The sequence below is a fragment of the Acomys minous genome (assembly GCF_964271855.1).
Source record: "Acomys minous genome assembly, chromosome: 3".
NCBI classification, from domain to species: Eukaryota; Metazoa; Chordata; class Mammalia; order Rodentia; family Muridae; genus Acomys; species Acomys minous.
Window position 1 is genome coordinate 58,372,650 of NC_140485.1, and position 27,411 is coordinate 58,400,060.

General features: G+C 52.2%; 1 protein-coding gene across 1 annotated transcript in view; it reads right to left on the bottom strand.

The window, feature by feature from the left end:
- The window catches only part of CDH4 (cadherin 4), a 468,514-nt gene that overhangs the window by 33,387 nt on the left and 407,716 nt on the right, over positions 1-27,411 (bottom strand). The window contains exons 5-7 of the mRNA XM_084777678.1: positions 23,621-23,776; positions 19,724-19,868; positions 7,218-7,390 (exon numbers count right to left, since the gene is read on the bottom strand). Coding sequence (XP_084633804.1) covers positions 7,218-7,390; positions 19,724-19,868; positions 23,621-23,776 — 474 coding nt within the window. The remainder of the gene's footprint in view (positions 1-7,217; positions 7,391-19,723; positions 19,869-23,620; positions 23,777-27,411) is intronic.

Consider the following 27,411-nt stretch of genomic DNA (forward strand, 5'->3'; position numbering starts at 1 on the left):
CTGAGGCTGATTTGGCTGCTCTGTACCCAACATCAGCTGATGACCACAGTGTCGGGGGTGGGCGAGTCAACGACTTGTCTCAGTGTCTGTACTGGTGGGGATACAGTGTGGACGGGTGCAGGCTATGTTCTGGTACAACTTATAGAGCAGGCACAGGTTGGACTGGGCCTGTGGGCTGACTGGGTGGTCCTGAGCTCGGCCCTGCCTCTTGTCTTTGGGAGCCCAGGAAGATGCCGATCTGGGGACTGAGACCAACCTGTCTGGATTGGTCACCATCCCTTCATCCTTAGGGGCCAATGAAGGTCACACTGTGGACCTTCCTATCTCTTCACTTGGCCTGCACGGCAGTCTCTCTGGCCCCATGCCCTTGAAGGGCACTTCCGGTGGCCCTTGGAGGAAGAGGTGAGAGGAAAGGGAAACAGGCAAGAGCAGAAAGCCCGAGGCTCTTCTGAGCAAGGAGCACAGTGGATGGGGAGTGTCGGGGACACTGGGCGTGGAGGCAGGGGACCGCCCAGAGGGCCCTGCAGAGATCTAGCCTCGGGCATGAGTGATGCTGCAGTCTGCTACCCCAGTGGTGCCCCTTGCCCCCGATGACCCGTGTTCTGGCTCTCCAGGGCTCCCTGTCAGCCTGGCCTCAGTGGCATGGTCCTCGGTGCTCAGGCCTGTGTCTTCCACACCGCAGAAGGCTGTGTCTTTACGGGTGTGGCTGGACACAGCGTTGTCTAGGAAGAACAGTGTCAAGTCCCCAGGGTTTGGTTTATAACTATGAGGGTATCTGATGGTTTTGTCCTGAGTGGAGCTGGGAAGACAGCTGAGACAGGAAACAAAAGGTTTCCATCTTTGGGAAAGGAAGGGCAGTGCCCAGCTTTCTCTGGCCTTGGTTGTTGGTTTTTTTTTTTTTCAGTTGCTGCCAAGTGGAGGTTGTAGGGAGACAGTGTCTGGAACACTGTGAAAGAGGGTGCTTAAAAATCCCCACACAGATGTCCTTGCCAACAACATGTCACATATTTGTGAATGTGTCTGTACATTTTTGGACATGTCTGGATGTCACTGGGTTTTCTGGACACGTCTGAGTATTTGTAGATATTTTTGGAAGTGCCTGGATGTTTCTGGGTTTGTGGGGTGGTGTCTGCAGGCAGGCACACCCCTGCGCATGCCTGCATCACCACACACAGCTCTGCCCTTGCTGAGATGTTTTCCTGTGGAGCCGGTAATTAAAAACACTTGGGTTGGGTGCAGCTTGGTGGTAGAGCTCTGGCCGAGCACAGGCAAGGCCCTGGGGTTAGTACCTAGTACTGCAAACATCCAAAAAGCAAGCAGCCTCTCTTTCCCTGAGAGGATCAGTGACTGACACCTTTACCATGGTGATGGCGATCTGTCTTGACACCTTTACTGTGGCAATCTGTCTTGTCTCTCTCTTGTGTTGACTGATGGCCTGACATAGCCATGGCAGAGCCAACACACACACACACACACACACACACACACACACACACACACACACACACACAGTGTGGCCATGGCTAGTAACAGTGTGACTCTCCATCTGTGCCTTTCATGTCCCCAAGCCAGATCCTCTTGAGGAAGACTTCAGCCATGCTTCCTGCAAAGGCCACCTCAGGTAGGGGTTTTCTAGGAGTAACAAAAGACACAGGAAGCTCCTAAACTGGGAGCCTTCCACCTCTTGGCAGATGCTCCGTGGTCTGTGGCAGCGAGGGCTGTGGAGATGGTCTTTGGGGGTGTCTCACCACTGTACTGCCTGCTTTTCTGGGACAGTGGAGTACTGCTCAGGCCTGGGCCGCCTAAGGGGTCCTTCAGGAAGGACAGACCAAAACTAAGAGCAAGATAGGATCGCATCACGGCCTGCTTGGAGGCTTTCCTAGTAGGTTCAGCAGCAGGGTGTCTTTTAGTGTGGAACAGAGCCCCTTCCTGCACCAACTCCATCACATGGTCTAGCCCCATCTTTCCTCCTTCCATGGGCCCTCCCTTCCTTGGGCTCACAGAGTTTTTGTCTTCCTTCTAAGATGTCTGGTGGTTGTCTTCCTTGTGTCTGTATCAAGTCTTCCTCTGCCTGATTCTTCCTGGACCCCTGTTTGTAGATCTGGGTGCACTCAGACCTTTCCAGGTCCTAATGTCTCATTTCAAAGATGTTTTCCTAGTTCTCACATGCAGGGCGAGGATGCAGTTGTGGGACCATCATTCTGTCTGGTACAGACACTGAGTGGACCATGGCTACAGTCGGCCAGTGACTCCTGGGACCCTTGGTCTCAAGCTGGTGGGTTCTCTCCCCTTGTTCATACCCTGCGTCGTGAGTTGGAGATGTCAGGTCTTCCTGTCCCATCTGGGCCAACCTGGTGGGCTCTGAGGGCAGTTGGACAACAACTGGCTCATTGGCATTGTGGGGGGGGCATCCCAGGTAGGAGGGACCTGGGATGAAAGTTGAAGCAGTCCCAAGCAAGTTGAGCCATGATCCTCACCATGGCTTATGGGTATGATAGGTCTCTGCGTCTGGCTGAGGTGGGTCATGCTGTGATCGCACCTTCCCAGAGGCCCACCTCTGTCCCTGTGGCTTAGCCAGATCTGAGCTAGTCGGCTCCCAGCTGCTAGGGACTGGTGGGAGATTTCCCTCCCCTCCACTGTGATGGTGCTGAGAGCTTAGGTGACACACCGTCTGTATGTGGCCTGGGTGCTGCTGAGGCTCCTGTAGCCCTGGGAAGCTGCAGGGCCATGGGTACAAAGGTCTTCTCTGGATTCTCTTGGTGGCCGTGCTATGCCTGTGTTGGGCCTTCGTGGCTCTCCTACAGCTGGAGGCATCAGCGCTTATGGTACTTGGCATATGTGAGCACCTCACACAGTGGACATGCCAGGAGGCCTGTTCATAGAGAGGTGCCGGACCTGGCTGTGGAGATGCCCTGGAAGCCCCAGCCTGTCACGATGGCCTGTACTCTGACCAGCAGCTGGCCTGGGCTCAGGTGGTGGCCATCAGCAATCAGGCTAGAGACATTTTCATGGTGTCCCTGAGGGATGTTCATACCCGAAGAGGCCACAAGGAGGGATAGCTATGCTTCTTTAGAGTGTGGTGCCAGAGGAGGGCAGAACAAGTGGCCAAAGAGCCGTGGATGGTGGCTCTGTGGCACAGGGTTGACCGGGCCTTGGTCCCTCAGTTCTCTATCCTGGCTGTGCCTTGGGAGTTCCATGGTGTCAGCTAAAACTGCTCCTTTGACTTCTGTGCTGTCTGTAAGGGACAGACTGTCTGTGCTGATGGGGAGAGAGACAAGGGAAGGGACACGGGAGTCTGCGAAGGCAGAGGACGGACCCTGTTGTATGGGGGGGGGGTGCGGGGGGAAGCTGAAAGGGTCCTCCACAGCCTGCTTTAGAGCATGCTTTCCCCACCACACTGTGGCATGGAGGCCTGCTATTTCCTTCGTTGGGCTGACTTGTTTCCTACCAAGGAGAAGTAGCTTTTGTGATAAGGAAAAAAGTCAATAGACATTACCACAGAAAAAGCTTGTTTTTTTGGATGGGGTCTGATAGCATGGCATGGCTGGAACCCTGGGAGCTGCACTTCATGAGGCCTGGGAGGTCAAGGGCCCTGTGGCTGGCACATACCCCACACTCGTCAGGAGACATTTGGAAAAGCAGAGGCCAGCCCAGGCCAATAGCTGTACTGTCTGTGTTTGCTTTGTGCTGTCTTCCTTCACTCCCCACCGCCCTTCTCCTTTTTTTCTTTCATCTTCTGGAGGGAACTGAGCTCTTTCCATCTGACATGAGTACAGGATGGGGCTGCGCTGGCCTTCCGCAGGATCCCTTCCCACTCTGGGAGGGAGGCTTAGCCAGGGGGCAGGTAGGTGGGTGCAAGCAGGATCTCGGTTGGCATGTGAGTGTGCGACAAAGAACATATGCCTGGGAACAGCTTAGGAGAACCGGTTCAGTTTGGGGGGCTTTTTATGCCTCTGGGGGTGTGGGCAGGGTCTCTGGGACAAGGTTTTTGTGGCCATGTACCCTTGGCCAGAATATGGGGGGTTGGACGATACTTCATCTGCATACTCAGGGGTTAAGGGGTCTGAGGAGGGAAAACCTTATAAGGTCAAACAAGGAGTGAGGCCTGATAACTGCCAGGGTAGTAGATCCTTACTGGGGTTGATGGTGGGGCAGCTGACTTCCTGGGGCTAGGTTGGGAGGGGAGAGGGGGGTCAGTGCCTGTGTCAGTCCTCATATGAGGTGTCAGGGTGGAAACTCTCTCTGACCCTTCCCTCATTAGCTCTGGGCCATTACGGTCCCACCGCCATAAAATTGAGAAAATTGAGACAGAGGAAGGTGGCCAGCTGATGGTCACCATGTGGTGGGACCTGAATTGATGGAGCCCACGACAGCAAAGCGAGCCTCCTGAAGGAGCGTGGAGGTGCGAACACAGTAAGGCTGGCTGCTAATCATGAACTCAGCAATCAAACCCCCTGCTGCCTCCGAAGCGTGGCTCTCACCTTCAGAGCAGCCAAGAGTGGCGCTCATCTTCTTATTAGGCCATAAATATTCTAATTAGGAAACGTGGGAAGATGAGCGGGATTAGCAGGTGGGGCAGGGACCAGCGCGGCACTTGAGCCCTTTGTACCTCGTCCAAGTCTCTCCTGACATTTAATCATGTAGATGCTTGGGACTTAATTAGACAAGTGCTCGGGACTTTCCCACTTCCTAAGGATAGCTCTGCCTTGAGCAGGAAGTGGGGCCAGAAGGGACCTGTCCATGGTGCCCTCCCAAACACTGCCTATTGCACGGTGGTGGGCAGAGCTCTCTACAAGCGAGAGGACACCGAGGAGCCTTGGTGTGGTGGTTCAGATTTGGTTGTCAAGTTTAGCTGGAGCAGGTAGTGGGGAAACTGCCTTCTAAGACCTTCCACAGAGCCCAAAGCTTCTGTGGAGACACAATGGCTTCTTGGGGCTGGTAATGTGTTGGTTCTAGCTGTGTCCTATGGGAATAGTGGCCACGATCCATTAACACACCAAGGCTTTGCCAAGGACACAAAGACTGTTTCCTCTCTGCCAGATCCCACACTCTCACAAGGTGGGCGTGGCTAAATGGCATCGCAATGTCTCAGGCTAAATTGGCAGGTCCTTTGATGGAGCCAAGGCTTTGAGCCCTAATGAGTACATGGTGCTGGGGACACAGTGGTAGTTTCTCCGAGGGAGGAGATGAGGGTTACATGGCTTCAAAACGGAAGAACTCTCAATACCAGCTGCACACAGCACAAGGACGCCTCCTAATGTCTCTCTGCTTTCATCAAGCAGACACACACGCTCACTCACACTCACACACACATACTCATACACTTTACCACTCATACTCACACACTCACATACACTCACACACATAGTCACACACTCACCACACACAAACACACACACTCACACACATAGTCACACACTCACATACATACACAAGCACACACACTCACACACATACTCACACACTCACATACATAGTCACACACTCACCACACACACAAATACACACACTCACACACATAGTCACACACTCACCACACACAAACACACACACTCACACACATACTCACACACTCACATACACTCACACACATAGTCACACACTCACCACACACAAACACACACACTCACATAGTCACACACTCACCACATACAAACACACACACTCATACACATACACTTCACCACACACTCACACACACACATACTCACATAGTCACACACTCACCAAACACACAAACACACACACATACTCATACACACTTACACACATACTCATATACTTCACCACATACATTCACACACACACTTACACACACTCACACACATAGTCACACACTCACCACACACACACAAACGCATATACACTCACACACACATACTCATACACTTCACCACATACACTCACACACATAGTCACACAATCACCACACACACTCATACATGCACTCACACATACACACAAACACACACACACACACACACACACACACACACACACACCTTAAAGCTCAAAGGCCAGCACTGTCATTCCTTCACAGATGAAGACACCATGGCTGAGCTCAGTGCCCTCTGACACACTTGTGGTCACACAGCCAGTGAAGGCCACACCTCAGCTGAATACAACTCACACTGTCTTCAGGGCCACCATGCCCTCCTGTCCATGCCACAAAGCTACAAAGGGTCACTGACCATGTACCACCCTGTGCACTGCTTTATGACCTAGATGGTCAGGGGTAGTTTGAGCTCTTCAGAGAACTCTGAGTCTTAGAGACAAGATGGAATTGGAGGCCTCGGGTGCTCCGTAGCTCTCAAACCTGCCAGATTTCCCAGGGGAGGAGACCTCCTGTGCATCCTCACAGCATGCCCTCATGAGCCCAGGCTTGTGACAGGGTCCCAGCACCTGGAGGGTGAGGTTGTGGAGCTTCCAGAGATGCTGACTTGCAATGGGACAACCTGGACCACCAAGACAGTACTGTCAGGGAGCCTTGGTCATACTTCTACAAATTGTAGAAGTTGCTGGTGCCTCTGTGCTCAGCAGCTCTCCTTCCTGGTCCCCAGTGAGTATTGTACATCTGCAGTGTGGCTGGCCTCTGTGGTCACAGGCTACACAGGAAGCCAGCCTGTGCGAGGGCAGGCCATACTGTCCTGATGATGGGCCAGACAAGGACAGGCGGTCAGCTCTACTGTTTCTGGTGGGGATACAGCTGGTCTGCCTTCTCTTATGTGCATCCCAGGTCACACACTGTCCAGGTGAGTAACCACCTGCCTGATGATACAGGCAGGTCAGGTGTTCAGAAACACCAACCCTCTTGTGCCTGTTATGTCACAGAGGGCACACAGCTACTCACTCACGGTGGTCAATCATGCCGAGGCGAGGCCAGCTCAGACAAGTGGGTTTCAAAGGACCCAGATCTGGAGCACAGTGGTGTCGTAGGATCCCAGATTGGGTGCGCAGTGGTGATAGGACCCTGGGCACCAGGGAGCTCATCTCCACTTTCCTGAGTTCCTGCTGTGATGCACATACCACTGGGCCAGCTCTGGGGACTTCACAGGGTGTCAGCTGGTGACTCACCCAAGCAGCAAGGTGACTGCTGGACCGTCTCTCTCCAGTCCAGGCTGGAGTCACCACTGAGCATCACCTGGCTCCCTAGCTCCCTAACCCAATGTTTGGACCACAGCACTGGCTGTTCTTATGTGGCCCATGGTCCATCTCACCTCCCGGTCCAGGCCTGCTGCCACTGTCACGATGTCCCCTGTTTCACTGTTGATGGTGAACATGTTCTGGGACGGACTCTGGGGTGTCTGCGTGACAATCCGGTACCTCACCATGCCGTTGGCCGTAGTGCTGTCATCAGCGTCGTTGGCTGTGACAGTCATCACGTATGTACCTGGAACAGACAGCAGGTCAGATGAGGATGGTTTGACTCCAGACACCTGCCAGGGCAGACATCCCCAGTCCACCCAGGGATCTTGACAGAACAGGAAGTGACGACAGCATCCTTCTCCACAGCGTGGCCTAGGCACTGCCACTTGTCTGAGGTAGTTCAAGAGCAAACCTCCTCAGCCTGCCCTACAGCACCCGAGCCGAGTCCTTCCCTGACTTCATTGTTCTGTAGAGGCCCCACCTGGATCAGGAAGTGCTTTTTCACCTCTGGGGGAACTGGCAGAAGGACTGGGCCTGAGTCAGGACTGCTAAGGTCCCCAGCCAGAGCCTGAGGCTGGGGAAGAGTGAGTGCCCGTGCAAGCTGCTTACTGAGGACCAACTGGTCTTGCACAGAGGGACTCCATAAAGATGCTGTTACTGAAATATAAGCCACACACAGTTGCCCTTGAGAATACCCTCAGGAAATGGAAAATAACCATCCGCACCATCTAACTGCAGAAGGCAATCGTCACCCTGGAGAGAAGTCAAACCTATCACCGGCCACTCTATGTCCTTTCTCCCAGCCTTCCCAGCCTCCCATCTGTTTCTCCAGATTCACCTATTCTGGACACTTCATTTTAATGAGGTGACACCATCTGTGACCTTTTGTGTCTGGTTTCTCTTACTGAGCTTAGAGTTCTTGAGCATCTATCCTTTTCGTGATTGAATACTACTCCATTGGATGAATGAGTCAGTCTTTTCGTGACTGAATACTACTCCATTGGATGAACGAGCCACTCTTTTCATGACTGAATGCTACTCTATTTTATGAATGAGCCACTTTACACTTATTAACTGAACTTGTGGCATGCCAGGCATCATGCCCCGTGCTTAGCTTGTGAATGAGGTCTGCCAGAAAAATGTCATCCTCTTTTCCTCACTGTTACCGAGAAAGGCAACACAGACAGGCAGAGATTCTGAACTACAAATCAACAGTGTTTCCTATCAAATAAGGGAGGCCCATTTTTATGAAAAGACATATGAATTAGCCAAGTGAGAAGGTGGACTGCGGTCCTTCTCAGTAGCACACTCCTGTGATCTCAGCACCCACGGTGCTGAGGCTGGAGCATTGCCACAAGTTTGAGATTGCCAGGTTCCAGGCCACCCTACCTCACAAAACAGGATGTAGACCCTGGCTGGAGAAGCTGGGGAAGAGTTCTGTGTGTGGGAGGGATAGAGTGGGGCAGGAGGCCATGTGACGGGATGGGTAGGCGACAATGGACTCAAGATAGGAAGTCAGTGGGAAATGTGTCCTCAGACGGTGAGCCGCACACCCAGGAGGGCAGGGAAGGGAGTCCGTCGAATAGTTCCACAACAGGGTGCTGGGTACACGAAGCAGGGCGCGCACTTGGGACAGCGACGACTGGGACAGCGACGAGGATTGAGCCTGGAGATGCTGTAGAACACTTAGGGCACTTGGGGTTAACATGGGGAATGGTGAAGTGGAAAGCAGGGTTCCATGCTGGGTTCACTGAGGCCAAAGCTGGGCTTTAACACTGACGGGTGACATGGAGGAGAGAGACTGACACATGACCGCACAACCTGTGACAGCTGTGGAAGGGAGTATGGCACACTAGGCAAGATCAGGCGATTTTCTCCTAAGAGTGAGTGAGTGTCACTTAGGCATCAGGAAATGTGGTGGGGGAAGGAGACGAGGAGGGAGGGAGGGAGGGAAGGAGAGAGGGAGGGAGGGAAGGAAGGAGGAAAGGAGGGAGGGAGAGAGGGAGGGAGGGAGGGAGAGAGGGAAGGAGGGAGGGAGGTAGGGAGGAGACCAGCCAAACGAGGAGAGGGGACTGAAGTTACTGAGGCAGATAGAGCCTAAACCACAATTTGGAAATTGTGAGACCTGGCTGTTTTCACTGCAGCCCTTAGGGTGAGGTGAGGATGCTTCAGGCTTGAACACTTTGAGCCAAGAGGAAGAAGCAGGTCCGCGGGTTGCCATGGAAACAACCCAGGAACATTCCCAGCCCTAGAGCAGAGCAAGGGCTCAGCAATTTTCATTTTTTTTTCTTTCTGAAAGGTGCAGAGGGAAGGGGGGTGGTGGCGGGAGGAAGAAGCCCGGAATGTGGCTGGGTAGTAGCCTCCATCCTGTTGCCCAGGCATGGTGGGCACCCTAATGGCTCCCTGAGCAGGCCCTTGAGGATGCCTTATAGTCTGAGGGGCAGCCTTGGCCATATTTGCATCCTGTGAGCCTCAGCTACTTCTTCATGCTTGAGAAGAGTTGCCTTCCTCAGCCCTTACCTTCTTGGCCCTTCTCACCCTCCATATATCCAAGTGCTCATACTCTCTGCGGTGAACGTTTTTTACTCCTTTGCACCCTGACCACCCTGACGACGGGGATCTGGGTGGATGGTTGTAAGGAGGAGTGCAGGGCAGTTGTTGAGGCGCTCCAGACAAAGCTGTGGGTGGCAGAGGCTGGGGAGGGCCCAGGAATGAGGAAGGACCATTAAATGGTAGACTGAGGCAGAGGAGAAGCCCCTTGGCATAGAACCCTGGACCTGTGTAGAGGACCCAGAAAACAGTGGCTGCCATCATCAGAGAGAGAGGGAGGAGACCTCCAGGAAGTCCTCGGTATCAGGAGAGAACAAAGGGAGGAGGATAGAAGCCTGGAGGTCACATGCAGGCTCTTGGCAGTGGGTTCAAGTGTTAGTGTGTGTGTGTGTGTGTGTGTGTGTGTGTGTGTGTGTGTGTGTGTGTGTGTCAGACAAGATGCAGGTGATAGAAGAACGTGTGGCCACCAAGGCCTTTATCTCTGTGGGAGAAAGTTACACTGGGACAAGGGAGCTGACAGGACAGGCTGAAGCCAGAGACCAAAGAGGGTGTGGTGTCCCACATAGAAGGGGGTCACTCGATCCCAGAATGTCTCAGCTCTTCCTGTCTTTTTCATGCTTGTCATTCACACTGCCCCCATGGGACATAGAGGGCAGGCTGTCAGCCCCATTACAGCCCAGAGACTGAAGGGTGGGGGAGGCTGCAGAGACAGCAAAAAAAGCTGCCGATGGAGACAGTCCTGGAGCCGTGGTAAGTCTTCCTGGGTGTATCCATCAGGCAGTAGGGCTAGTCTTGGCTCAAGTCAGAAGGGAGAGGAGACACATAATCTCTGGGGACTGTGGAAGGTGTAGACATGGCCAGGAAGGTAAGTGTGCTCACCTTAGAACCATGGAGCTCAGGGCCTTTCAGAAAAGCTGCATCCAGTCAGCCAGAGGGTACTGGAGGAGACTGCAGCAGAGAGGGCTGGGACACAGGGCTGGGCAGAGGCTGTGGGGGCAGGGCACAGAGTTGTCTGTCTTCATCACAGACAGGGCTGGGTCTGCACAGCCTCATGCCCAGGCTGTGAGCATAACTGAAGTGCAGAGACCCATACCTGCCCCCAACAAAGGTATGCGGAGGAATGGACTCAATCACCCTTTGGCGGGGCTTTGAAAACAGGCTTGCATTTGTGAGCACACTACACAGTAGCCTCGTCACACAGATGTACCACGAAAGGTCTAGAAGCCTGGAAGCAGGAGCTGGCTGCACCATCATCTCCAGGCACCCAGAGGACATCATGGTCATCACAGGGCTTGGCTTTGGGATGTGGAGCTGGGGTGAGACAGATGCCCTGGTGACTTTGCCCAGAAAAGCGCTTGCTGCTGACTTGTCTGTGGCTGTCTCATGTCTCCAGGGTGACTGAATCCACACTACAGTCTCCCTGATCTTGAGTCTAGAATATGAATGTCACCATGACCCCTTCACAGCATGGCGGTTTCTTGCTTCCCCAGTAGAGTGTGTTGCGTTCTGCACAACTGACTTACAGGGTTCAGTGGGCTGGATTTATTGGCCTCGGCAGGGAAGTGGCAAATTTATTGCTCTGCAGGACCCTTGAATCCCACAGACAGATGCATGGCCTTGGTGTATGCTGGGAAGCCATGTCCTGAGTTATGGCTGCTGCCAGTGGCCTGGGGAGGACCATAGGTAGGACACATTTTTTTTTTCTCCAGACTCTCAACTCTTGCTTGCATTTATTTGCAGGCCAAGTGTTGAGTACAGAGACTATACTGTCTTACTCAACTGGGGTGTGAGAGACATCCTTGAGGGAGTGTTGAGGGAGAACTCAGAGAATGCCCCCTGTCCATCTTCAGCCCCCTGAAATCCTTGCTAAGGGCCCTGCTTTGTCTCTTTTGGCCTGAGGTCGGGGCCAGTGGTCAGCCAGTGTCATCTACAAGGGCTCTGGATCCCTGGCACTGGCCTATGTCTTGTCTTGGACTTTTTATTTTATTTTAATTTTTAATTATTTTTTTTTAGCAGTGTCTTCACTGGGCTCAAGAAATCACATAATTAAAAGTATTTTGTCTAGAGACTCAAAAGCAACAAGGCCTGGGGTAGGAAATACAGGGCTGAGGAATCTAGGCTGATCAGCCAAACCCACAGCCCCGGAGAGGCACAACCTACCCTGCTGGAGACCTTCTCTGTCTTCCAGGTTTGCCAGGAGGTCTCACAGATGTCTGAGTTTGACATTTGTGTCCTGGGAACTTCTCAATCAGTGCCTAGCAATGCTGGGATGGCGGGACGGTGGTCCTTGGCTTTGGGTGTTGCTTGGAAGGTTCCAGAGGAGGAGCCCATGGATTTCCAGGGCGTTTCTCGAAGGGATCCATGCTCGTCTCTCAGGTAGCGAAGTGTCCCCGAGTGGGGCTTACACAAGTGTTTATGCCCACAGGCTGAGCCCATCCAGTATTGTGGGATGGCCAAGCTGCTCTCATTCCTGATGCCCCAGAAGCTTTACAGTTGCTGAAGTGGTCCCCAGGCCCAGGGGGTTCCTTGCTTGTGGACGTACCCCTGCAAACTCTGCCTCTGTCATCACTGGTATGTCAACTATCCCCTTGCCATCTTGGATTTGCCCTGACGAGCAATGTGTGAAAAAGCTGACCCCATGTTCATAAAGTAGGCCATGCTCTGAGGTGCTGTGGGGACCCAAGTTTGGGGGTCCAACCTTGTACCCATCCTTAATAGGGATTACATGGAAAATGGGGCAGGGCACGGCTTGATACTGGCTGCAGTGACAAAGCACAGGGGGCTGTGCCCACTGTGTGATGACGTTCCTGCATGGCCTGGGTAAATTCAGAGGCCAGGTTGGGCTTGGGGCCCACATGGGTCATTCTCGGTCTTAGATCTGAACCTGGCCCTGTGTCCTCCCTCCTGCTCGGCTTGCTGCCGTGTCACCCCCTAAAGTTCCAGATTCTTCGGTAAGCTGGAGCCAAAGGTACCACATGTCTTAGTCTGCAGAAGACTGATCTGGATTCTGAGTTCACTGCCATTCCAGTGGGCACCACAGGCCTCCAGTGAGATGGCGCCCAGTGTCCCCCACTGATCCTTCCTTCTCCAACTGGGTGAAGTCTGAGACCACGTGGATGAGTACAACCTCCCAGTTACACTTCTGAACGTTTGCCCCATGGCAAAGCCAGAGCACCAGCACAATGGCTCCACGGGTGGAGCGCCCACCCTGAGCCACACCTGTGCTGGCCTGTGTGCTAGGCACAGAAGGCGAGGGAAGCAAGCTTTCCAGAGCTTTCTCCAGAGGCCTCCACAGCCTCCCACTACTTGGAGAAAGGCCTGGATTTCTCCTGTGAGCAGAGCCAGGCCAGCTGAGTCAGTGTCTTTTTCCTGGGCTCAGGGGTGTGGCCTGGCTCTCGGCTGGAGGGTGATGGCATCTCTTTTCTGAATGCACTGGCAAGTAGTGGGAGACCACTGAGGACTCGTGGCTCTGCTTTTCCTCGGAACCCATGTACCACGCTGCCACACGCCTTAAAGGATTAATTTCACAAGCCTTAAATTGCAGTTTAATTTGAAAACTAATTCAGCCCCATAATTGGCTTTCTGCTCAAATCACTGAGGCTAAAGATTTAAATTCTTAATATTCAGATGACTTTCAAGTATCTGGTGCCATCTGTGCATCAGGCCGTGGCATTAATCTAGGGGGACTTCCACCAGCGCAGAAATGAAATAAATAAATACGGGGGCTTGCTAATAGAATAATCTATTCAAGCCCGAGCCCTGCCTTGTACAGATGAGTGTTTCTCTCACTGCACTCCCAACTTGTATATTCTTCTGCTAGTTCATATTTTCTAAGTGACACCAACTTCAGAATTTACAGCATGGGTTCCCACACTGCTACAAGGGTCAAGGTGTGCAGTGAGTTAAAGCAGCTGGCTGAGGGGTCAGGAGGCATCTTTGCTCATGTAGTTTGAGAAATGATGCTTCTACTTGGCTGTGGACTTTCTGGCCAGAAGCATGGAGGAGGTCCTATGGCTCACCTGGGTGCTCCAGAAAGGAGATGGGGTGGAAGAGATAACACAGTGGACAAAGAGCTTCCTGTGCAAGCATGGAGCTTGGACCACCAGAGTCCACATGAAAGTCTAGTGTGCGATCTGTCATGGTGGCCGGTCTGCGTGAGACCTGAGCCATAGTGTGTGGTCTGTCACAGTTGAGTGTGAACTAACTGCCTCCCAAGGGCTCCCGTATTTGAACACTTGGTCCCTACTTGGTGCCATTTTGAGAGGTTGTGGAAACTTTTAGGGGTACAGCCTGTTGTGGGGTCATGGGTCACAGAGGGGGAGGCTTTGAGGGCTCTCCTCATCATGCTTCCTTTCTGGTATCCACCTCTGTTCCAGAGATGTGAGGCGTTCTAGCTGTATGCTCATGCTGTCATAGAGACACACACCACAGAGCCACCTCCCATAGAGCCACCTGCCATAGAGCCACCTGCCACAGAGTCACCTGCCATAGAGCCACCTGCCATAGAGCCACCTGCCATAGAGCCACCTGCCACAGAGTCACCTGCCATAGAGCCACCTGCCATAGAGCCACCTGCCACAGAACCACCTGCCACAGAGACACCTGCCACAGAGCCACCTGCCTTAGAGCCACCTGCCATAGAGCCACCTGCCATAGAGCCACCTGCCATAGAGCCACCTGCCACAGAACCACCTGCCACAGAGCCACCTGCCATAGAGCCACCTGCCACAGAACCACCTGCCACAGAGCCACTTGCCACAGAGTCACCTGCCATAGAGCCACCTGCCATAGAGCCACTTGCCACAGAGTCACCTGCCATAGAGCCACCTGCCATAGAGCCATGTGCCATAGAGCCACCTGCCATAGAGCCACATGGCACATGAGTTGTGGATGATTTCAGATCCATGAGGCACATGAGCTGTGGATTTCAGAGTTTGGACAGGTGGTGCTGGGAAAAATGAGCAAAACAGCCAAGAGCAGAAAGAAAAAGGAACCTGGACATAAATCTGTCACCTTATATGAAAACTGACTCATCCTGAACCATGGACTGGTGCTCAGGATGAATCTAAAACCTCTTAGAGAACAGCCCGGGGGAAAGAGTTTCAGGAGCCAGAGCTTGGGAGGCGTTCTTGCAATCCCAAAGAGAAAACTTCCTCAAGAGTCAGGTTCACCAAAGACCTGGGAAAACAAGCCACAGAGCGGGAGGAGGATGTGCACGCCACACACAGGCAAAGGACTGTGGGCAGTGTGGGAGAGTAATTCTCAAAGCACCTCTGAGAACAATCTAATTAGAGGCAGACAGAGACATGAGCGGTCACCACGGAGGGGGGCACAGATGGCGAGAGACACAGGACAAGATGCTGCATGTCACTTGCCATTAGGGAAACACTCTCAGACTGTAGCTGTGCACCCACCCACAGCTGCGTGCAGGGGGTGGTGAGGCAGAGAGGCTGTGCCATTCAACAATGCAGCTCCTCGAGGAAGGGCATGGAAGTGTCTTATAAAACTGTCTACTGGATGCCCAGAGGATACCAATGTCCTCTAAAGACTCTAGCATGGGTGACCATGTTGGGAGGAGGTGATACCTTGCTTCGGTTTGCCAAGAAGTACGTCATAAGGCTTAGGCTGAAGGATTGGTCCCCAGCAGGCAGATTTGACCATGGAGAGTTTTGACCCAGCCAGCTGGCCCATTCCCTGGTGGGCCCCTCGCTGGAAAGCTTTGTTATTAGTGTTGGTGGTGGGAAGCAGAGGGAAGTATGCCACTGGGGTATGTCTTGTTTCTGCTACTTCTGTGTGGTTTCTGTCCCCAGCTGCTGTGAAAGTGAGTGGTGGTCCTCTGCCGCGCTCTTCGAGTATGATGTTTCACCTTCCCCTCAGGCTCACACTACAGAGCCAGTCCAGCATGGCCTGGACCCTCTGAAATGGTAAGCCAAAAAACAAAAAACAAACAAACAAGCAAAAAAACCCAACCAAAACCAAAACTAAAACACTCTTTCTTCCACATAAGGGGACTGTCTCAGGGATTTTATCACAGAGATGGGACCATATAAGCTGGAACTCCTGCTACGGGCCTTCATCCGAGAGAAACGAAGCTGTGTGTTCTCAAACTTTCTACCTGTGTTTTCCTCTCAGCGACTTCATTTGGGTGGCCCCAAGCTGGAAATCACCCTGGAACTTCTCAGAAGGTAGCCAGCTAGCAAACTGTGGCATGGCTGCTCTGGGATCTATGTGGCAGCCTGGATGGAGCTGCAGAGTCTCACTCTGAGTGAAAGTGCCAACTCCAGAGGTCCATGGTCCCGCCCACAGCGGATCTTGTACAGACAGATACAGAGAGAACATGACAGAGCCTGCTGGGGTGAGGCACAGGGGTGGGGGTGGAGCGCGGAAGAGTCGTGGCTACGAAAAGGTAGTGGGCGCATCCTCTGATGGGGCCGTACTAGTTTACTTTCCTCATTGCTCTGACCAACTCTACCTGACAGGAAGAGTTAATTTCAGCTCCTGGTTGGGGGTGCAGCTGTGATCCAGGGAGGGGCAGGCATGGCAGCAGGTGGCTCTGGGGAGCAAGGAGTGTAGCTGGGACTTCCTGATGGAACAGGAAGCAGGGAGCAGACAGGAAATGGGGGTCGTCAGGCCTCAAGGCCTATCCCCAGTGATCCACTTCCTCTAACAGGCTCCATGCCCCAAAGGTTCCATGAGCCCATGGGGCATGTACATCGTCACATGTACACCATCATAGGCCTTTTGTGTCTTCATGGCAGGGGTCACCGAGCCACATGAGTGGCAGACCTACATAGAAACAAATACATAGACACAAACACCTACACATACACACCACACACACACACACATACACACATGCATGCACACATAGGCTCACACACAAACATAGACACACACAGATACCCATACCTAGACACAAACAGACAGACATGCACACAGACACATAGATGCACATACACACAAGGGTGCAGGTGACACTGGCTGGCCCTCAGTATGGCTGTGGCTATACAGACGTCGTCACCTCCTGAGAACAACCCATGTGCTGGCCTGGACTATGGGAGCTAGGTGAGGGGCGGCTGCGTTCTCACAGCTACACGTGAATATATATTTTCTCAACACGCCCATAATTTAGACAAAAAAAAAAAGCATTTCTAGTGAATTCCTACAATTGAGAGAAGACTGGGGTTCTGGGGGGAAGTGGGGGGGAAGGCTGCTCGTGGGGGCCCTGAATGAACCTCACCCTTCAACATTCTTTGCCAGCTCAGTCAATATTTAATCTTTTCCCATTTGTTTCCCATTAGGACGAACATCCGAAACCTCTCACTAGCCCATCTTTCCAGAGAATAATGACTAATTTTCGACAGGAGCTTGCCTTTCTCCTACAAAGATCCTTCCATTATTGTAATTTACTGATGGAGGAGAAGAAATTGCAGACCATTTTCAGGGCCCAGAGACTGGGCTACAGGAAGGGATGCCACGTGCTCGCCCTTGGCTGGGGTCTGGGGAGGAGGGAGATGCCAAGTGGCTGTGACATCAGCCGGCTTCGTCCCACAGTTGGTCTGAATACGTGACTCCTTCAGGGACCAGGGGCAGGGCCTATACTTGCAGGAGTCCCAAAAGCCACTCAGAACTCACACTCAGGCCCTGGAAAGCTTGCTGAGCGGCCAGCCGGAGGGCAGGGTTCAGGTCTGTGAGGCTCCCGTTCCCTGGCCAGCTCTGAGAAGGACCCACTGCAGGCTGAAGGGTTGATGGCTTATATCTGAGAGGTGGTGAAGCAGCCTGCTGCTTTTGTTCTCCTAATGAGTCAATGCCAGCTACACATGCTGTTTATTATTATTATTATCTTTTCTTGTTTGCTGTAAAAGAAGGTGTGGGAAGCCAGGAGAACTTTAGGCCCTTTGGATAAGCCCCACACTGGATGACGGTCACCTGCCTCTGCGCTAACTAGAACACACCCCAGCTGTGCTCACGCCTTCCCTCCAGCCCCTCCAAGAGGTGCCCTTGGCCGCCCTCATTTCTTTTCTTCCATTGCTTGTAGCTAATTTGCCCGCCCACCACCTGCCCCTGCCCCTCAAGGGACTGCCTTGGGATGAGCTGCCTAAGGTTCCCCAGAAATAATGTTGCATCCTGTTCCCTCCGGTGACACTGGGCTTGCCTGCGTCTCACCATCCTGAAAGACAATCACTCCAAAATGCAATCGCCTTGTTGAAACAGCAGTCCCCAGGGATGGAGCAATGACAACCTCAGCCAGTGGAGGAGAGTGTGATAAATGTTTGCCTTCCTGCCCTATCCAGATGAGGCTGACCCCCCTCATGGGGCCCACAGAGCCTGGGGAGCAGGTGGCTCCTTGGAGGACAGCCTGCCCTGGCTCTGCCTGCTCTGGATATCTGAGGAGAAACTGCCTCAGTTTTGTCCAGTACTCCACAGAGTTCAGAGTTACTGCCAGAGCACCAGGCCTGGGACCGGAGGATAAAGTGCAGGACACTAGGAAGATAATGAGGGAACCTTTTAATGTAAGTGTCTGAGAATTGCTCCTCAGGACACACCCATGGGGAGGGGCTTGCTGTCTGTCTGAACTTCAAAGTTACCCGGGCATCGTGTGTTTTAAATGCCTATTGCCTGGTGCTTTCATCAGAGGCTTCTGACTTCATCCATCCTCCCCTTCCCAGGATAAGGCTTGTCCGATGATGTCCTCTCACACCTGGGCACAGGAGACAGCCGGCCTAACTAGGTGCGGGACTGGCTAGCACTCTTCACCTCTCTACATGTGGGTACCGATGTTGTGAGCCCCACACACAGCTGCCTGGGTCTAAGGTGTCTTCACTGCTAAGTGCAGAGGGGCATATGTGCTTGTCAGGAGTTGTGGAGGGCAGAGATGTTGAGACCCAACTCACAGTGAGGGCTGCGGCATGTGGTAAAGCCATGTGTCCTACGGGTGTGTGGGAAGACACGCACTTGGGGCAGTTCTCTACAAGGGTTCATCTCCTGGGCTGGGAGAAGGGTTTGGTTTGTTTGGTGGGCCTCGGACTCTGGCTGTGTTTCCTGACTCGGGTTGGCACAGCTCTTTCCATTCCTAGGTTCTTTTCCAACACATGCCTCTGTCTCCTGGTCTAATGTTACCATAGAGACAATAAGACCAAGAGCCAAAGAAGACTCTCCAGCTCTAACAGCCTGAGCCCAACTTCTTGGAGCCTGACCCAGGATACAAATAATTAGCACCTGACTTCTAATGACTCCTGGGCCTCACCCCAAATGGCCAGCCTTCGGGGAGGACAAGTGATGCTAAGCAATTTACTACCTCAAGGCAGGTAGCTCAGCTAGTAACGTGCTTCCAGAACCTACGTAAAAAAGCCAGGAGCAATGGCAGGTGCTTACAGACCCAGAGCTGGTGAGGCATAGATAGTCAAACCCTGGGGCTTGCTGGCCTGCCAACCTAGCCTATGCAGAGAGTTCTAAACTATTGAGACCCTGTCGCAAAATAAGGGGTGGATGAGCAACACCTGAGGTTAACCCCTGACCTACACACACACACACTTGCATGTGTACTCACACGTGTGCTACCCACATTCACTCCCCCCACCCCTATACTAGGAGATAGTGAACGATTTTCCTCATCCATTCAGATAATGACCTCTAGCCAGGTAACTTCTCATAACTGCAATAAAATATCTCCAGTCCCTCTCAGGAGTCTGTCCACTCACCCGCCGTCTTGCTGTCCCCAGTGCCCATTTGTCCTTAAAACTTTCTTATCAGTTCTAGTCTGGTAAAAAAACTTTGCTCCTTGCTTAGGGTCCATCTTTTCTGACATTATTGTCCCCTTCCACTCTTCTTCTGCACCTGAGGTCCGAACTCCATCAGGCTATCCGCTGTTGCCACAGTGCTTGCTCTCTGCAGCCTCTCTGTACCCTGAGGTGTGTGACGACGGGGGTCGTACAGTCCCCGGGCAGCTGTGTTGTGTGTTAACAGTCCCAGCCTCATGTGTGTGGTCCCCAGGAAGCAAATGCCGAACCCATCTGGCAAACCTCACCTGGCTTGGAGCCCTCATCCACGGAGCCATTGTAGACCTGGTTGATGAACTCGGGACGGTTGTCATTCATGTCGATGACGTAGATGTACAGGTCAATGGGGTTCTCCACCTTGTTGCCGTTCATGTCCACTGCGTGGGCTCGGAGCTGCGGAGCAAGAGACATGTCAGAGCTGGCAGCCACAGTCAGGGCCGTGCTTGTCTTGGATGAGTGTGGTTCCTTGGTGACTCAGCCCTGGGGTAGCACAACAGCGCCCTACTCCCTGGGGGAAAGAGGGAGAGGCAAGTGGGCAGGGCTCAGGTAGGTCTGGCACATCCAGAAACCTCTGTGAGCCTTGGTTCTCCCCTGTGTGCAGATAGGGTCATTGCGTAAGCAGAAGCTGTGTCTGTGCTGCCAAGGTCACCCAGAGCCCCTGGGCTGGACAAGTGTCCCGCACACAAGACTTCACATCTTCTCACAGTGGCAGCAGCCAGGCCACTGTGCTTGGGTGTCTGTGCCTAAGACGGAAGGGAAAGATGGAGCGCTGAGCCTACCAGTACCCTGGGGACCTGCTGTGCTCTGTGGGGCTAGCTGCCTGCTCATCCTCTGGGAGGCTGTTAGTGTTGCATACACCCCTGCAGTTCTGAGCCTTCACATAGGCTGGTGGCACCCTCCTGGCTGCTTCTGACACCAAGTGGCTGTGAAAGTGCATGGAGGGGCCTGCCTTCCCTCTCCTAAGTGACTGATGTGGCTGTGGTGCCAGCTCCAGCTTGGGCAACAGCAAGAGGTGAGGTCTGTGGGTTTTTATGCCTGTTTTCTGCAGGAGTGACATCATCCTAATGCCTTATCGCAAGTGGACACATAAGACTTGGAAGTCACGGAAGCTCTGTGCTCGCTGTGTGCCATTTAATTTGTATGATTTGTCACATTATTTTGATAGTCTTGACGTACTTTGGGGCAGAGGCCTACCCTCCACTTAATGCCAGGACTAAAACTCTATGCCTGTGATGCACACACGACAAGTAGGGGTAGGGGACAGCAGTGGACTGTACACCGACTGCCACAGGCTGAAGGTAATAAGCCTGAAAACTTCGAGACTGCTGACTCTTCCAGTGGGAAGATGATGGAAGATACAGAGGAAGGTAGCCCGAGAAGCCCCAGCCACAGCTGGTTCCCACCTGGGACACCCTGCCAACAGCCACTACTTCCCAGAGGCATCAAAGCAATTTTGGAGATGCCCTGAAGTACAAGGCAGATAGAACCTTCCGGTGGGAAATCAGAGGGCTTGATAGAGTCCTCTAGTCAAGGCCTCAGGGAGGGGAGGAAGCAGAAAGTGGAAACTCCTCAGGCCAGGGGCTTTCTCCTACAGACCTTGATAATTAAAAACGAATCTGTCTAATCTCGGAAGAAGTGAGTTTAATCAGTGAGTGGCTTCCTCCCGTGGCCCACGAGGAAGCCAAGTACTGATGCAGGGTTGACTCCAGGTGATCTGCCGCCCCGGGAAAGAGGCAGGAGAGTGGGGTAGGCTGCGCCTGCGCCGTCCTTCTCCCAACCTTTGATCCCACATCTGCTTGAGCCCTTCTCTACACTCTGGAGACAGATGTTCCTAAAGAACACATCCTGGAAGTGAAGTGTGCAAGAGGCGGGCAGGGGAACAAGGACAAGCGGTGGAGGGAGGGAAGGGCAGGGAAAGCGTGGGGATGTGGCCTGCCGGAGTGGTCCTTGACAGGGACACCAGCTAAAGGAAGAGCACGGAGCTCTTTGTCAAGTGTCACCTGAACTTCACAGAGTGAGGCAAAGCCCTTAGGGGGGGCTTTGGAGGCACTGACCCCTTCCTGCGTAGAAACCAGCAGCCAAGCTGAGAGCTTACTGCCACTTGACCCAAACCTCAGCCTCAGACAGCCTGCCAACCCCCAGAGTGAAGTCCGGCACAGAGACCAGCTCCAAAACTCTCCCCTCCAGTTGTTCAGGCTGTGAGCAAAATCATCTTCCTGCTGAAAAAAAAAAAAAAAAAAAAAGGACACAACGACTTTCCAACTCGCTCCTGTGGGAATCTCTCCACCCAAGCTAACAAGACAATTTGCTTTTTTCCCTTCCTCTTCCTGACCTTGGCCTCTACCAGATGAGAAGCAAAGTAAGGGTACTCAGATGGCATTTCCTGGGCTCTGAAAATCTGGAGACTCGATTGTCTCAGAGGTATAGGGCTATGAAGGAGTCACCTTTTTCCTCAGCTTAGAACTGTGGATGTTCCCCCCAAACCTGGGCCATGCATACTCCAGTCATTTGTGTTTTCCCAGCACCTAACACAGGGCCCAACATATAGTGAATGCTCAAGAAATGAACCTTGCGTGGAAGGACGGACGTATGGATGTAGGATGGGCGAGTGGGCGGGTGAATGAATGGATGACTGAATTGGCAGATGATGGATAGATGGGCAGGAGCATGGACGGACCGGTAGGCAGGTGGGTAGCTGGGCTGACAGATGGATAAGTAGATGGCTGGATGGGCAGACAGGTACTTGGATGTAGAGATGGACGGAAAAGGTGTGTGTAGATGAACAGATGGATGCGGAATGGAGTGAGTAGATAAGGCGAGTGTCTGGAACGATCATGCTTTTTCTGGAAAGTTCCTGTGAAGAGGGACAACTGGAGAGAGAGAGAGTACCAGGGGCCGTGAGCCTGACTGGGGTCACTCTTGTGTCTCAGCCCATCACAGAAGCCATGCCATGTGCAGAGCTCCTGGTCTGTGGACTATAAACTGCAGCTACGTAGGGCTCAGGTACCTGTCTCAGGGAGGGGCCTTTTGTGGTTTGGAATGGGAAAACCACATTCCTGAGGTTGGTTCTCTAGTCCTTCAGCACAGCACCTTACTACTTGAGGCTTCTTGGGGCTGGTTGGGAAAGTCACTGCTGCCAGTGACAGACTCAACTTCCTGTAAGCCTCCCTTTACATAAATGGGCAGCAAGCAGCTTCAGGGCCAAGCTCTGGCCTTGCCTGAGGATGTGGTGTGCACAACCCGACAAGTCCTAGTGTACATGGAGCCTCCTTCTGGAGAGAGGAGATGGAGGACCAGTCCTGAACAAACGGCCATCAGGCCGAGGGTACCAGGGTCAGCCTGCAATCAGCACCGAGCTGCAGCGAGAAGTCACAGCAGTTAATAGGACAGTATGGGCAGAAGCCGAGAATTCCACCTTTGTTCTCAGATGATCATCAAAACACTGGGCATTCAGCCACAGGCACAAACAACACCCCGAACGCACCTACCTCTGCTCTATCCACCCGATAGAGTGGTTATCATGATAACAATGTCACAGCTCCTCATGCTGCAGGGAGACCTAAGTGCAGGGTAGACTCAGTGACTGAGGCTCACAGAAGTAGTGTGCTGGGCCTGCCCCTCACAAGTGCTGGAGCAGAGCTCAGGGGGCCAGATGCAGTGTCACTTGGCCATAATATCAGAGAGATAGATAGATAGATAGATAGATAGAGAGAGAGAGAGAGAGAGAGAGAGAGAGATAGAGATAGATAGATAGATAGATAGATAGATAGATAGAGAGAGAGAGAGTGAGAGAGGGAGAGAGAGGTGGGGGGAACTTGGCTGCCTCTCTCATGTGCAAGGCTAGTGGGGGCAAGGAGGAAGCTGAGACCTCACAGCCTCTCTTTTTTCCTTTCTGACTGGCTCTCCTCTTAGAAGCTCTCAGAGACACAGCATGCAAATGTAAGGTAGCTCTAACCTGGAGACTGGCAGTGCTGACTTAAGCCCACTCTGGCCTGGAAGCACTGTGGTGGAGCCTGCTGGTAGATGCCCGGGTCCTCCTCCAGTGCCTCGGGACCCTGTGGCTTGCAGAAGTGTGCCTCGCTGCTCACACCCTGCTTGTGCCCTGCTGGCGTGGATACTGCTCTGTTCCATATCTGGATACTCACGTGGTAAGAGGCTCTTTCCTCCCGGTCCATGGGCCGAGTGACATACATCCGGCCAGACATGGAGTCAATGCTGAAGACCTCCATGGGGGGCTGGTCGGCGCCCACACCTGTGACGCTATACCGGATGGGAATGTCATTGTCCTTGTCGGATCTGATCTGAAAGACACACGAATGGAGATGTGAGCCTACAGCAGTGGCTGAGGCATCCGTCCTGACGTTGGAGGGCCTCACACTTGGCCATGTTCTCAGAGCATCATGGGCCACGCAGGAACAGCTCAGCAGCACCCCTCTCACATGGAATCACACTTGTCCCCTCCCCAACAAAGCAACCAGTTGCTCTGCCCCACAGACTTCCTTTCTGTGGTCAAACCCATCCTGAGGGAAAGGAGCCAATCCAGGCTGCACAGAGTTTGGGTACATGTACAGTGAGGTGACCTGTGTCTTAGAGTTTAGAGAAAAGTGCCCATTCACCATCTAATGCATATGCATGACTAGGCACGCATATGATTAAAATCTCCCACGCCTGCACAATAGGCCCATTTCCAGATGTCAATCAAAAGTTTATCAGAGCAGAAACCCACCTATACCCCACCCCTACAACCAACTTCTCTTCCTCAAGGACCCAAAAAGAGCCTCCAGGAATCCATGGGCTCTTGAACACTCTGGCTCACACCTGCTTCTTCCTGCTTGTCTACCTCGCACTTTCTCCTCTGAATAAAACTCCTTGCTACATTGATATTTATGTAAGGTTCTTCAGTCCTTTGAAGATGCCAAGAACCAGAGACGTAGCAGGCTCAGACAGCAAACAGTGGTAACAGGAGGGCAGCTGGTGGATAGGGAGTTACTGAGTGTCACCAGTCTCATGCTCAGCGGTACATCAGGTGACGGGGAGGCACAACATACAACATTTCAAGATTTTTTTTTTACTTTTATTTTATTTTTTAGGCAAGGGTTCATGTAGCTCGGGTTTGCCTCAAACCTGTTATGTAACTGAGAATGACTTTGCATTTCAGATGCTCCTCTGCCTCCCAGGTCCTGGAATGACCAGCACGCACCATTAAGTCCAGTTTATACAATGCTGGGAACTGAACCCAGAGACTCATGCATGCTAGGCAAACACTCCATCCACTGAGCTACACCCCCAGCCCTCAGTATTTTAAGTTCCAGTATTTCAAGCTGTGATGTAGTATGCCAGGCCACAGACACTGCCAAGGGGCACAGACATCCACACACAAACTAGGAATCTTGCTGGGTGGGCCCCACCCCCTTTTTTGAGACAAGTTTTCTCTGTGTAGCCTTGGCTGTCCTGGACTCACTTTGTAGATAGGCTGGCCTTGAACTCACAGCGATCTGCCTGCCTCTGCCTCTCGAGTGCTGGGATTGAAAGCGTGTGCCGCCACCACCCGGCATGTGGCACTTCTTTGCACGAAAGAAGACAGAACTCCCAGCTGAAGCATGAGAAAAGTCTGGGAACAGATTTTCTTTCCAGTTTCATCTGTATGCCAAAATGCAAGCTAGTTCCAGAAAAAACTCAATTCCGGGCTGGAGCGATGGCTCAGAGGTTAAGACCACTGGCTGTTCTTCCAAAGGTCCTGAGTTCAATTCCTGGCAGCCACACGGTGGCTCATAGCCGTCTATATGTGAGATCTGGTCCTCTTCTGACATTCAGGCAGAATACTGGATAAATAATAAATAAAGATAAAAAAACCTAATTCCTAGAAACATCAGCTTGATGGAGAACATCTTTCTTCATTTTTAAGAATAACTTGATTTTAAACATTTAATTAAAATATAATTACATCGTTACCCCTTTTCTTTCCCTCTTTCAAATTTACGGGCTCCTACTCTTTACTTATTATTGTTATATATTATGGTGGTTTGAGTAGGAATGGTCCCCAGAGGGCTCATATCTTGAATGCTTAGTCACCAGGGAGTGGATTGATAAAAAATTAAGAGGTATGGCCTTGCTGGAAGAAGTGTGTTGTCATTGGGGATGAGCTTTGAAGTTTCAAAAGCCCATGCCAGGTCCCCCCCCCCCTCTCTCTCCCTCCCCCTATGGATCAGAACGTGGCTGCCATCTCAGCTATTGCTGCGGCACCACGTCTGCCTGCATGCCACCGTGCTCCCCAGCGCAATGATGATAATGGATTAAGCCTCTGAAACTATAAGCAAGACCCCAATTAAATGCTTCCTTTCATAAGACTTGCCGTGATTATGGCATATTTTCACAGTAACAGAATAGTAACTAAGACATAAATTGGTACCAGGAGTGGGGTATTGTTGCTCGTTCATGGGATGTGGACTTTGGGACTTTGGACTAGGAGAGCGGGCGAATGTGAAGTGGGGCTGAATGGGCCATCCCAGTAGGGGCAGGGAAGACAGTGCCGAGAGCAGTGTGGTGGCAGCTCAGGAGGTTTCAGAGGGGAAGGACCTAAGTGGCCTAGAGGCTGTTCTTGTGATATTCTGGCAAGGAAAGTGGCTGATTTCTGCCCTTGTCCTAAACATCTGCAAGAAGGATAAACTGAAGAATTTTGCACTAATGGCCTTGGCAGAGGAGCTTTCACAACAGCCTAGCATTGACTGTGTCTCTCGGTTATCAGAGGTCTGTCTTACGCAGACCTACAATGAAAAGGAGCAAGCGGAGCAAAAGGAAAGAAAAAGCAAAATGGACAGTTTTGAAGAGAAAAAGAGTACCAGGAAGTGTAAGATAGAAGGAAGACAGAAGAAGTTCCAGAGCTCAAGGGGAAAAAGAGTTTAAAGAAGGGGTTGGGGATTTAGCTCAGTGGTAGAGCGCTTGCCTAGCAAGCGCAAAGCCCTGCATTTGGCCCTCAGCTCTGGGGGGAAAAAAAGAGTTTGAAGAAAAGTCTGGTGGGATAAAGGGAGTGATGACCTCAGGGCAAGCTCCCACCAGCTAAGCTTCCAACTTGTGACAAGGAACTAAAGAAAAGCTCAAGCAGTAGAAGGTGCCATCAACAACAGAAGCTGATACAAGTGTAATTAAACTAGGGGGCCAGGTTCCAGTGTCAGTAAGCAGCAGAACTCGGTATCCTTGGCTACTCGGTTCTGCCTGTAGAGCCAAGGAAGGGGTTGTGTCATGTCCAAGCAAGGCTGAGGCAAGTTGCCGAGGCCAGCCCTGTTTCTGTAATGTCCTTGCATGGAGGCTCAGAGAGGCCATTAGGTGACGCTGTGAAGGTGAAGTCTAGATTGTCGGAGATCCCAAGATGTCGGAGATGCCAGACTGGTAGAATACCTGCCAAGGAGAGCTGGATACTGGGTGTGGAACCAGCTCAAGAGACAGAAGTGTGTTTCAGTCAAACCAAACCAAACCAAACCAACAACCACCAACAACCAACTAACCAACCAACCAAACAAACAAACTCAAACTGAAAGGAGTTATAGATCTGAAGAACACGTTGACATCAGTCATGGAAACGGAGAATTCGGAGTTTGTCCTGCTGGTTTTTGCTCTTGCTTTGGTTCAGTATTTCCTCACTATGCTCTTTCCCTGCTTTGGGACTGCTAATGTTCACTCTGTGCCATTGTATGTTGGAAGTGTGCGGTCGGCTTCTTCATTTTGATTTTTACAGGGGTTACAGTTTGGAGATTGCCTTGAGTCTCAGAGACTTAAAACTTTAGACTTTTTTTTTTCTTTTGAGACAGGCCAGGGTTTCTCTGTGTTACACAGAGCCCTGGCTGTCCTGGACTTGCTTTGTAGACCACGCTGGCCTCAAACTCACAGAGACTCACCTGCCTCTGCATTCCAAGTGCTGGGACTAAAGGTGTGTGCCACC